This window comes from Geotrypetes seraphini, chromosome 5, assembly GCF_902459505.1.
Source record: "Geotrypetes seraphini chromosome 5, aGeoSer1.1, whole genome shotgun sequence".
In the NCBI taxonomy this organism is placed as follows: Eukaryota; Metazoa; Chordata; class Amphibia; order Gymnophiona; family Dermophiidae; genus Geotrypetes; species Geotrypetes seraphini.
The window spans coordinates 187685849-187697979 of record NC_047088.1 but is presented as its reverse complement, the minus strand read 5'-3'; the positions used below and the strand labels follow the sequence as shown (position 1 = coordinate 187697979).

General features: G+C 41.5%; 1 protein-coding gene across 1 annotated transcript; it reads right to left on the bottom strand.

Annotated features, from left to right (window-relative positions):
• Window positions 1–9329: 9329 nt before the first annotated feature.
• LOC117361353 lies at window positions 9330–11226 on the bottom strand. Its single transcript, XM_033946553.1, has one exon. It carries the CDS (start codon window positions 11218–11220, stop codon window positions 9670–9672), a length of 1551 nt encoding a protein of 516 aa, XP_033802444.1. The 5' UTR covers window positions 11221–11226; the 3' UTR covers window positions 9330–9669.
• Window positions 11227–12131: the final 905 nt, after the last annotated feature.

The window sequence follows — 12131 nt, the reverse complement described above, 5'->3', positions numbered from 1 at the left end:
TCATGGAAAACGGACACACGCTTAGGAAGTGCGCATGCGCGGCTTACCGTTTTATTATATTAGATTAACGTGACCATTTATTTTTTCCATCAAAACGGGACATCTATTAATTTTCAGTCCCGCCCCCAATCCCGCACTAGCTCCGCCCCAATCCCACCATAGCCCTGTCCCCCAATTTCTTCCATTCATTTTTCATGTACACATATCTTATTAATTCATAATGGTAACCATAAAATTAAAAAAAACACAAAGCACACTATATGCAGAGAAAATGTTAATTATCATTTATATTTGGGGGTTTCAAAGATGTCAAGGCAGATGACTTTAAAATATGCAATGTCACCTCAGTAACTATAGAAAATAGACATATATAGTGCAAAATATAGACAGCAGAAATAAATTCTCAAAACTGACACATTTTGATCACTAAATTGAAAATAAAATCATTTTTCCTACATTTGCTGTCTGGTGATTTCATGTCTCTGATTGCATTTTCTTCTGACTGTGCATCCTTTCTTTCTTTCTTTCTGCACTCAGGCCCAACAATTGTCCCTTTCTATTACCTCCCTCCTTCCTTCCTATATCCTTAGTGCCCTCAGTGCCTTCTTCCTATATCCTTAGTGCCCCTTCCCATGTCCTTAGTTCCCCCAGTGCCTCCTTCCCATGTCCTTAGTGCCCCTTCCTATGTCCTTAGTGCCCCCAGTGCCTCATTCCCATGTCCTTAGTGCCCCTTCCTATATCCTTAGTGCCCCCAGTGCCTCCTTCCTATGTCCCCCTCACTGCATTCCAGACTTTGTCCCACCTCTCCCCCTCACCTGAAGCAAGCCTGCTTGCCTGCCTACCTCCTTCCCGCCCTGCCACGCAAAAAAAAAAAAGCCTCCCTCCTTCCTTCCACCCCCGGTCCGCCGCTGCTGCTGATTGCCAGTCTCTCTCCTTACCTCCATCCAGTGCCGATTCAAATCTGCTGCCACTGCTGCTAATTGCCGCCCAGAAGCTTTCTTTCTGACATCAATTCTGACATCGGAGAGGAAGTTCCGGGCCATCCAGGCTGGCCTGGAACGTCCTCTCTGATGTCAGAATTGGCAAAGGGAGAAGGCTTCTGGGTGGCAATTAGCAGCAGCAGGGGGAGGGGGATGTTGTTGAATCGGCGCTGGAAGGAGGTAAGGAGAGTAGCAGCAGCGGCGGCGGACCAGAGGGATTGAATTGGACGCTGGAGGGAGGCATTTTATTTTTTTTTTTTGCGTATGGCAGGGAGGGAAAGGAAGCAATCCCCTGTCCCGTTGTCACTGTGCACAGCTTTGGGACGCTGTCCCTGAAAACTGAACATTTTGGCGTCCTGAAGCTGTGTGTGGGGACAAAGGGACAGGGGATCTAAAAACGGGACGGTCCTGTTAATAATTTTCTGGTCTCTATTTACTGAGCTACATTACTATTTAATGCAGGAATTATCCACAGTACCTTAAAGAATACATGGTAAGAGTGCCACACCACACTGTGACACACTGTGACATCCTTATAGGATGCAGTATCCTTTCAGACAGTGGGTTTTGCTAAAACAAACAAACAAACAAACAACAACCCAATTTTCTATATGATATAGGATCATTTCTGCAGTTTTACTATAAGATATGAAACCCCATAGTGTCTCCATCATTGTTGCCCATCACTGCAGTCTTATATTTTTCAAAACCTGCTACTTCATGGGCCCCTGATACAGGCATTTACACTGCCCCCTCTTTTACGAAACTGCGCTAGCAGTTTCTAGCACAGTGAGCCGCACTGAATGGCCTGCATTGTTCCTGACGCTCATAGGAACTCTATGAGTGTCGGGAGCAGCGCGGGCCATTCAGCGTGGCTCCCTGTGCTAGAAACTGCTAGCGCAGTTTCGTAGAAGAGGGGGTGAATGTTATGCCTCTCTGTTTGACTATTTCTTCTATAGCTGTTACTATATGTTTTTTAGCCCACTGTTGTTTAACAAAGGAATGCTGATTACATTTTTTTTCTGTCCTCTACATTTCTGCTATTTGTCTACTTTTTCTTAGTATTGTGTCTACCTATTTTTCTTGGACCATCCATTTTGCTTTTGATGTGTGTTAAATGCTAAGTTAAAAGGCCACTTGGTACAGTGTAGTAAACTGTGACCTAAGGCAGGGGTAGGCAATTCCGGTCCTTGAGAACCGGAGCCAGGTCAGGGTTTCATGATATCCACAATGAATATGTATGAGATGGATTTGCATGCACTGCCTCCTTGAGATGCAAATCTATCTCATGCATATTTATTGTAGATATCCTGAAACCCTGACCTGGCTCCAGCTCTTGAGGACCTAAAGGAATAAACTAACAAATGAACCAAGAAAGCAAATTAACAGTAGCCATGACAATTCTGTCCACCTGTGATGTCATGGGTATGTACAGGGAGCATTAAAAGTTGGGAATATTGTAGAGGAGAGAGAATAACATTGTTGGCTGCCCCTGTATCACTATCTGAGTTTTTTGGCTGCTGCTGTTACTGCCATCTGCGCTTGCAGTCCATTCTGAGACCAGCAATGTGGACATCTGAATCTCGACCAACTGAAACTCTATCCATCTGTGATGTACAGACTTCGAGTAGGCTTTTTGTAGTTTCTAGGTGACTTGTTTTATCAACATTCAGTATTTAACTTTGGTCAATGGCTGTTTATTCAATCCCGGTAATTCTTGGTCAAGGATGGTATGATGTTTTACTGTGCTGACCAGTTAGACAAAATAGAATTTTAAGAGAGATACATTTAGATCATTTTAGGATTGAACAGGCTTTTGAGGTTTTATCAGTAAGTTGATCTATTTAAAGCAAGCTCAGTTGTGTCGATATTTGGTTCAGTTAAAGATCATAAATTTGATCTAATTTGCATTACAGAGTTTTTGGCTTTTGCCTGAGGAATTGATTGTTATTAAATAATAATGTCCTCCAGGTTGCCTTTTCTCAGTAACAATGTATGAAACTAGGAGATGGAGTGTTGGTCTTGTTTAAAGAGAATATTAACTTTGTGAAAATAGAATTACCGATTGCTGAAGGGATAGAGATTTTAGTTTTAACTTCTCCAATTTTAAACATTACCGTATTCTATGCTATTGTGCACATGGAGTGTTGTATGAGGACCTCTCATCATTGTTTGAAATTCTTGCAAATACTGATTTGAAATAATTTAGGGCTCCTTTTACGAAGGTGTGTTAGCAGTTTAACGTGCGTAATAGCGTACGCTAAACCGCCGGCCGCGCTAGCCGCTACCGCCAAATCTTGAGCAGGCGGTAGTTTTTCGGTTAGCGTAGGGGGCTAGCGTGTGATTAAAAGTCACGCACGCTAAAGTCGCTAATGCGGCTTCGTAAAAGGAGCCCTTAATATGATTCTATTAGGTGATTTTAATCTTCATGCAAACCTAATTGATGAAAATCAGACAAGTTCCGATTTTATTCATATTTTGGCCTTATTGGGATGGCGCCAATTGATATGTGAACTTATTCACATATTTTATTTAGGGTTTTTTAAAAATGGCCATTCCTTGTTAATTTGGATAGTGTTAAAGACATGTGGAGTAGCATTTTAGAAAGGATGTTCAAATCCAAATATGGACGTCCAAGTCAGAATGTTACAAATGGATGTTCATCTCATACGTATATTTTAGAACTAAATTCAGCCTATTCTAAAATACATGTGAGATGGACATCCATGTGCTGGAAACATCCAGCATGAACATTCATTTTACAAACTGACACATCCAAATTATGAATGAGAAACCAAGGGCATCAGGCTGTCCATCTTGTAAAATTATCACATAGATGTTTACACAGAGCAGAGGGGTAGCTTAATGCTTAGAGAGGTAGACTGAGCATCAGGGGACCCAAGTTCAAATCCCACTTCAGCTGTTTGTGCTTTTTAAAAACAGTAACAGAAAAATACCTACTGTCCCTGGCTTTCAGGTGTCTTGTGTATTCAAGTACAGTAGGTATTATCTGTCTCTGGAGAGGTCATAATTAAAAATAAAAAAGTTGATGTAGGACTCAAACCAGGGTCCTGTGGCACACAAGCCATCGCACTAACCATTAGGCTACATCTCAGATTTACATGCTTCTTTGCTAAGAATGTTCATAATACCAAAAGCTGCCATACAGCCTACGATCCCTTGCTGGCTTCACATTCAGGGGAGAAGGAGGTGTTGTAAGATGTTTTAAGTTGCTTGAGTTCTATCGAGTTTACAGCAAATATGAAACCATAAAGGATTTTCCAATCCCTCCAGTGGATAGCTGCTGAATCAGAGCATATTTCTGTAATCTGGAAGTACAAAGCATCAGGTCTAAATAGCAATATCCATCTTTTTAGACTTGGACATCTCTATCCCTTCCCCTTCTGTAATTGTCCATATTTTGGGCCCTCCCTATAATCAGCTAAAAACACACCCGGACCACAATCCCTTGTCATATGGACATAGTGCTGAATAGACATCCATATTCTGATTTTATAAAATTGGGATTTGGATGTCCATGTAATATGTCAAAAAATATTTCAGATGTCCAAAACAAGAATAGAGCTTCTAAAATGGCAACCTAAGCCTCTTCCCTGGTCAGACTATTTCTTTATTTCACTATAGCTTATGGTTAAGAACTTCAAATTTAGTAGCAAGATTAATAGGTCTTTTAAGCATCAAGATAATTATATGCTGGAGGATTTAAAGTCTGCTCTTGTGCCTAAGATACAAGATCTTAATTCTTTAGATATTGTTAATGCTGTTGATTTTTGGAATTTTATAATGCTTAATTCTTTAGACTAAATTGCTCCTTTTAAAGAATACCATTGTAAAAGTAAACATAATGTTCTATGGTTTAATGCTGAGAGAATGGTATAAAACACTGAATAAATAAATAAAGTTAAAGTCTTAAAAGTATCCTAAGAAGTGAAAGAGAATGGCACCACCATTCTGATACATTATTAGCTAACAAAAAAAGAGCATTATAGTAAGATTATTGAATCTTCAACCTGTTCAACCTGTTGATAATGTACACCAGAATTAATTACCTGTCTTTTTGTCATGTCAGGATTTTGTAATTGGAGTTTCTTATAAAGTTTCTCAAATTATTTAGTGTTTTGACTTTGAAGTAGAGAATGACATGGTGACAGAATTCATCAAAGTTCCCGTCCCCGCGGATAACCGTGGAAAACCATCTTCAGGTCATTCTTTAAGGAGAGAGGGAAGACTCAGAGTATGAATGGCCACAACCACTGACCCTCAAGCTTTGCTTTGAAGAATGCTGGTGTAGAAGGACTGAGGTTGAAATAGACACTAAAAAATGACAAGGGATTATTTCCTGTGGTTATCCGCAGGGACGGGAACGGTGATGAATTTTGTCACCGTGTCATTCTCTACTCTGAAGCCTTTAGATGTTGAACTGAATTGGAATGAATCTATCTCAGTAGATGACTAGCAAGTTCATGATGTTTTATCATGAGTAAAATCTAACTGTCCCTTAGATCCTTGTCATCCATCTATTGTAAAAGCTTTGGATGTTATTGTTTTGGGTTACAATTGTGAATAAGTCTTTTTGTAAAGGGAAATTTCCTGAAACATTAAAAAATGAGTGGCAGTTCTGCCTGTGTATTGTTCTCAATTTTGTTGAATAAAGATTTCAAAAATTTAAAAAAAAAAAAAAAAGAGTGACAGTTTAACCTTGTGTTTAAGTTTTGTAATTTGGATCCCTGTTTACTTGAAAATTATACACTAATTTTAACGTTGCCTTTTTTTAACCTAAGGTTATTGAAAAGTTGGCTTTTGACCAACTACAAAAGTTTATTGATTCTGTGTACATCATGATACTGATTTGATTTATTGACTTTATATACCACCCATTACAAGTTTAAGAGCAGTTTACATTGAATTGTTTATCAAACTCAATAACGAACTATACAGCAATACAATCTAACAAAAAAGACCGCCACATCAGTCAATTTCAGAATAAGTCGAAGAGAACAACCACATTTTTATAACCTTCAAAAATGCAAAATAACTTTGTAAATTGTTGTGGGTAAAGCATTCCACAATGAACTCTATTTCATATAGATGTTAATTGCACTGACTATATGGAGGGGAGATCCAGTAAATGATGTTTTGAATAACGAAGTACTCAACTACAATTTAATTCTTTTTACTTATCATTGAGATAGATTGGTTGCTGGATTCGAAATGGGATTCTTGCAGAAATAGACAACCAATGAAGTTCCTTAAGCAAAGACATAGGGCTCTTTTTACTAAGGTGCGCTAGCGTTTTTAGCGCACGCAGGATATTACCACGTGCTACACGGCTAGAACTAACGCCAGCTCAATGCTGGCATTAAGGTCTAGTGCGTGGAGCAATTCAGCGCGTGCTATTCCATGCGTTAATGCCCTAACGCAGCTTAGTAAAAGGAGCCCATAATGTAGTCATTCTGAGACTTTGTTAATTTCTTTCAGATTTAATAAGAACTGGTTTTAGCAAAGGCTCCTGTTACATTGGATATTTCAGTGGCCTTTGAATCTATCAATTATGATACTTTAGAACGTAAACACCTACTTTTCTTTATAGAATACTAATGTAACAGCTGAAATACTTGCCTAAGTGCAAGAACGTATGCCAGCTACGGAGACAGTGGTAAGTGCTTGCACCTAGATGCCAGAAATGTGCATGTAAATTCTAGTATTCTATAAATTACACATATACATGTGAGTTCTGCCCATGGCCCATGAAAATACTTCCAACTATCAAATATGCACTATATAAGATATGTGCAAATTTGTAGACTATTACTGCGATGGAATCTTGGTATTTAATCACATACTGTATGTATACATATATGCACGTATTTGCCATTATTATAATCATTTATATAACTGGCACGTAAAAGTTAATGCCCATTTGATAAAAATCACCCACCTAGAAGATAATGTTAACAAACCATCTAGGTGGGAAGGCCAAGAAGGCACCTCTTTTAGGTCTATTATTGTCCAGACTCTAACCCTGAGTTGCATAAGCATGCACTTTTTAAAGGGGTAATGTAACAGGAAGTATTTTATGTGCAAAGAAATTATTAATAAAAAATTATCTCCTAAGAATCTGAGATGTATCATGATTCCTGAAGAAATTAGAGATTGATAAGGAGCCTGAGACTGTGGGTTCAAACCTACGCTGCTCCTTGTGACCCTGGGCAAGTCACTTAATCTCCCCGTTGCCCCAGGTACATTAGATAGATTGTGAGCCCGTTGGGACAGACAGGGAAAAATTCTTGAGTACCTGAATAAATTAATGTAAACTGTTCTGAGCTCCCCTGGAAGATCGGTATAGAAAAAATAAATAAAAAGTTATTGTTAATGCTTAGATTTAAAACAAATCCAGTTTAGAGCCTGAAGAGAGACTACAGATTTAAATAAACTACCTGGATCCTGGCACTGGCTAGTTTCTCTCTGAAAATTCACTAACCTCTTTACAGATACAGAAGTACCCATGTGCTGTGCCAGTGATCAGCTTAGTAGAAATTTACCCATGATGCACCAATACAACTACAGCTTCATAAATTCAGTTACAGAGGCAAGCTGACAACGCTTTGACAGCTGTCATCAGACTCTAATCATTTATCATTAACAATGATCCCAAGCCAGCTTTATAATGAATTTTTTAAGTGATGCACTTTCCCAGTTAGAAAATAAATCAAAGAAACAGTCTTGGAAAACATAAATCTTAAACACTTCTATTATGTTGTTATTGTTAAAGGGAGAGTTGCCAAATGTATGCTAAATAATATGTCCACATTCCTCACCTGTTGCCATGTAGTAATTGTAAAATAGTGGATGCTTTGGATGGGCAGACTGGATGGGCTATTTGGTCTTTATCTGCCATCAGGTTTCTATGTTTCTATGTTACCCTGGTGATATAATGTACACAGCATCTCAACATGGATTTTTAAATTTGAAAATCAGAACTGGGTCAGTTTTTGAAACAACATACATTTACCAGCGGCAGGTAAATGTATAAGTCTGTTATCTGTCAATTTTCTAGCTCCAATATAAATAGGATGGAGTTGGTCCAGAGGGCTGTTAAAAAACTTGGTTAGTGGTCTTTGTCACAAATCATATGGGGACAGACTTAGAGAACTTAATATGTATACCCTGGAAGAAAGATGGGAGAGAGGGTATATGATAGAGATGTTTAAATATCTCTATGGTGTTAATGTACAGGAGGTGAGTCTTTTTCAAATGAAGAAAAACTCCGGAAGGAGAGGGCATAGGATGAAGTTAAGAGGCAATAGGCTCAGGAGTAATGTAAGAAAATACAGAAAGAGGGGTAGATACTGTCACAAACCCCCTTGCAGTCCAGGGCTAGCGTGTGACAAACACACAGATTCGGGCGCGTCCCCTTCAACTAGGGGTACCTTCAGGATTTCTAGGCGGCCCCAGACAACGGTCTAGGCCCCTCGAGATATAGGGTAAGTACAAGGTTTCACTATATCACCAAGCAAACGAGTTCTTTATGAAAACATAAATGGTTTATTCTGACCTCCAGGTCAAAAGATATGCAACAGCAAAACAATATCACTTTGCAGGTCATTGAACAAAAGTAGTAAATTGGCAAAAATCAAACTTACAGTACATTTTCAAGCAGACAAGAACTCAGTAGGCAAAAATCGTCACAGCACACTGTTAGCAGTTCAGCTTTTCTCCCAGCTCCTACGTGCAGGCACAAATCACACAGCTGAGACGGTTAATCTAATTAGCTCCCTGCAACGGGAGTCACAGTAACTTTCCTACAGTTCCAACAGCACTTTAAACAGTTCAGCCTGCATCTGGTTCACAAACTTGTCTTTGAATGCATAACTTGATTCAGACTTCAGGCAAGTATTATTCTCTAACTTCCTATGCTTATACAGCTCAATATATATATCCCCTTCTTCAGGTTTAAATGGGGCAGCAGAGAGAGAAAAAAAACGATATGCAAAAAGAAAACACAAAGCACAAACAGTTTCCCTGTTGCTGCATTCTTTCATTCAGAATTCCATACCTTCTAACTGGCCTTCTACCCTAGGGCCAGCTATTTCTATCTCCATGCCTTCTACCTGGTCTGGCACTGGATAGTTTGAAGGGGTTAAGCCTTCCTCCAAATCCTGCATGGGATAATCCAGCACGTTCTCCTCTGCTGCCCTGTTCCACAGCTCCTCTCCTGCCTTGGGCTGTGGGAGTGACTCGCCCTCGTCACTCGCTCCTCCCCCTCCTGTTTGTCTCTGCCTGCTTTTAAACAAACCAGAGCCAATCCCCTTCAGCCTGTAGCGGGGGATGGGTTTTGGCTCTACAGCAGCTTTTCTCTGTCTAGGTTTTTCTATTGCAGTTACCTTCCTCGTGGCTTCCTTAGCTGTTCTAAAGCCCAGAGGCTGCTGTTGCCAATCTGTTTGCCTCTGTTCCAGCTCACTATCTCTTTGATTAAGGGGGCAAGGGAGGTCAGCCTCAAGTTGAGCGCCAGAATCAATCTGGTCAGCTCTTCTGCACTTGATCCTATCATGGACTGGACCAGTGCTGGTGCTGGGTTTGTCACATTCCCCCACCCTTAAAGGATGACCCTCACTTGTACCCTGAGGAGTCCCTATATTCACAGGAATATGTGACAGCCTAAATAAATTCAATGGCGTTTCCTATTTTTGTTTCTTTTATCAGAAGGGCTCGGACTAGGGCTTGTATCACAGAAGTCATCAGGCCACCGTAACACTGGGACTTTGTTTGACTCACAATCATCTAAGCCCTTTGTGCACTCCAACCCTTCTAGACTGAATACCCTGTGGGCTAAGGCTGCTACAGCCTCTGATATTTCTTCCATACCACCCTCCTTTGTCTGTTCCAGTTGAGCCTGTAAGTCACCCAACACCTCTTCCACTCTGTTCAACTGAGATTTATACTGGCCTAGCTGGGTTTCAAATATTTGATTTTGCTTTACCCATTTACATGTTTCACCCTCCTTGTCTTTCCATTTTCCTGCCAAACCTTCCATAAGCTTTTTTAACTCACTCTGCTGTTGCTGATTTCCTGCGACCTGCTCTCCCACTTGAGAAAGTTGCTTGGTCAAGTCCTCTAGAGCTTTATTAAAGGACCCTATATTTTGTTGATTTTGTTCTTCAAGTTCCTGCTTTATCTCTTTACCCAGAGCCTCTTTATCTTTTGTCAGAGCTCTTATCTGAGCTTGTAATTCCTCCATATCCTTCCTCCATTCGGCCCCCTCACTGTGCTCCCCCTTGTGTGAGTCTCCCGGAACCGGGAAGGTTGCCGGAGTAGGTGTTTCAGAACTCTGTATTTGGATGTTTTCTGTCACCTTACTTTCCCCTTGAGGAGGTATATTATCCTGGTCAGACAATCGTCCGTGTTTACTAGGTTGTGTGTTCCCCGATGACCCAAAGCCTTTCATACCCCTCTTAGTCTCAGGGAAGTAAACCCATCTCTCCAGTCTTGCCGCCCATATACGTTCACACACTATCTGGGCAATGCAATCTCCAGGCTGTACCTGGAATGGTACAGACCTGTGATTTACCAATAGGACCGCTACATTACCCCGAAAATCAGGGTCGATAACTCCTGCTGCTACATCTACCGAAGCTTTCCATGCTAAACCTGAGCGGGGCGCAATCCTTAAATACGAGCCTGGTGGCGGAGACAACTGTAAATCAGTATTAACCAGGGCTCTCCCATTGGCGGGAATCAGTTGTTCCTGTGCGGCATAAAGATCGTACCCTGCAGCCTTCCCATATGCTCGTGTAGGGGCCTTTGCTTTTTCAGATAAGGGTACCCATCTGATTGTGGGCTGCCATTCTTTTCCACCATTTCTAGCTCGCCAGTCCCCTGCTCTTCTGGCCCTCCTGGATTGGAACTGATATTGCTTAGACCATGCTCCCAATATCAGTCTACCCTTAATCTGGGTCTCTTCCCCCCTCCTGCATCCGGTAGGGGTCTTGTAATCACCCCTAACCTTGGTTCTGAGCCAATCCTGACCCAGGATCAAGGAATGAGGTATATTCTGAGCAACGGCTACCTTTAGCTCAATCATTTCTCCCCCAACTCTCAAGTTCACCTGCTGACGGGGATACTCCCTCATATCACCATGCACACACCACACCTTCACTGTATCCAACCCTTTATCACTGGGGCTGGCACCCCTAATTTGATGCCATAATTTCTGTGCCATAACGCTCTGTTCTGCCCCCGTATCAATCATGGCAGACACTGTCCTACCAGCCACTTGTACTTTCTGAAAATATTCTCCGTGACTAGCTCTCTTTACCCCACATGCAATAGTAAAATCCCTTCTTTCCCTGCATTCCCTTTGACGGTGTCCTTTTCCCCCACACCTGAAGCAAAAGATGGGAGCTGGGTTAAAGGGTTTCTGTACATGATTCTGAGGGTTCCTGGGTGGCATGTTATTATTAGTAGGAGCCTGAAGTGTAGTGTCCCTCTGGAACTGTGTCTGGGGTCTATAACTTGGGCCTGGTTTCTCGGGAAGCCCCTGAGCATCCAGATAAGCCTCTGCCACAGATAGTGTCTGTGTCAGATCCTGGCATCCCTGTTTCTGGATCCACCCCTTTATGTTCTGGGGCAGAGCTTCTAGGAATTGTTCCCTGACTAACTCAGCGAACATAGCTCGTGGGTCTGCCAAGAAAGGCTGTAACCACCTTTCTGCAGCTTTCGTTAGGCGTTGTAACAGCGCCTTAGGTCTTTCTTTTACCCTTAACTGGAGAGCACGAAAGGTTTGCCTATAATACTCTCTTGTATATCCCAGAAAATCCAGGATATGCGCTTTCACAGCTGGGTAACTACTGGCCTGATCCGCAGCAATGGTCTGAAAAGCCGCAAGGGTCTCGCCAGCCAAACATGGCAGAAGGCGAACCGCCCACTGCTCTGGAGGCCAACCTGCTGTAGCAGCAACCCTCTCAAAAGAGTTTAAAAAATCATCTGGGGCATCCTGTGGTGTTATTTTGTTCAAATTCAATAAACCTAGAGAGTTTTGCCCTACCACAGGTAGATTACCCCCAGTCCCCAATACCGGTATATGCATCTGTCCACCAGTCGTAGGCTTCAATAGCTGCGCCATTAATTGAG

What these genes read in the sequence shown, in the direction of transcription:
- LOC117361353 (XM_033946553.1), bottom strand. Translation starts at nt 11,220, where the DNA reads ATGGCACAGAAATTATGGCATCAAATTAGGGGTGCCAGCCCCAGTGAT.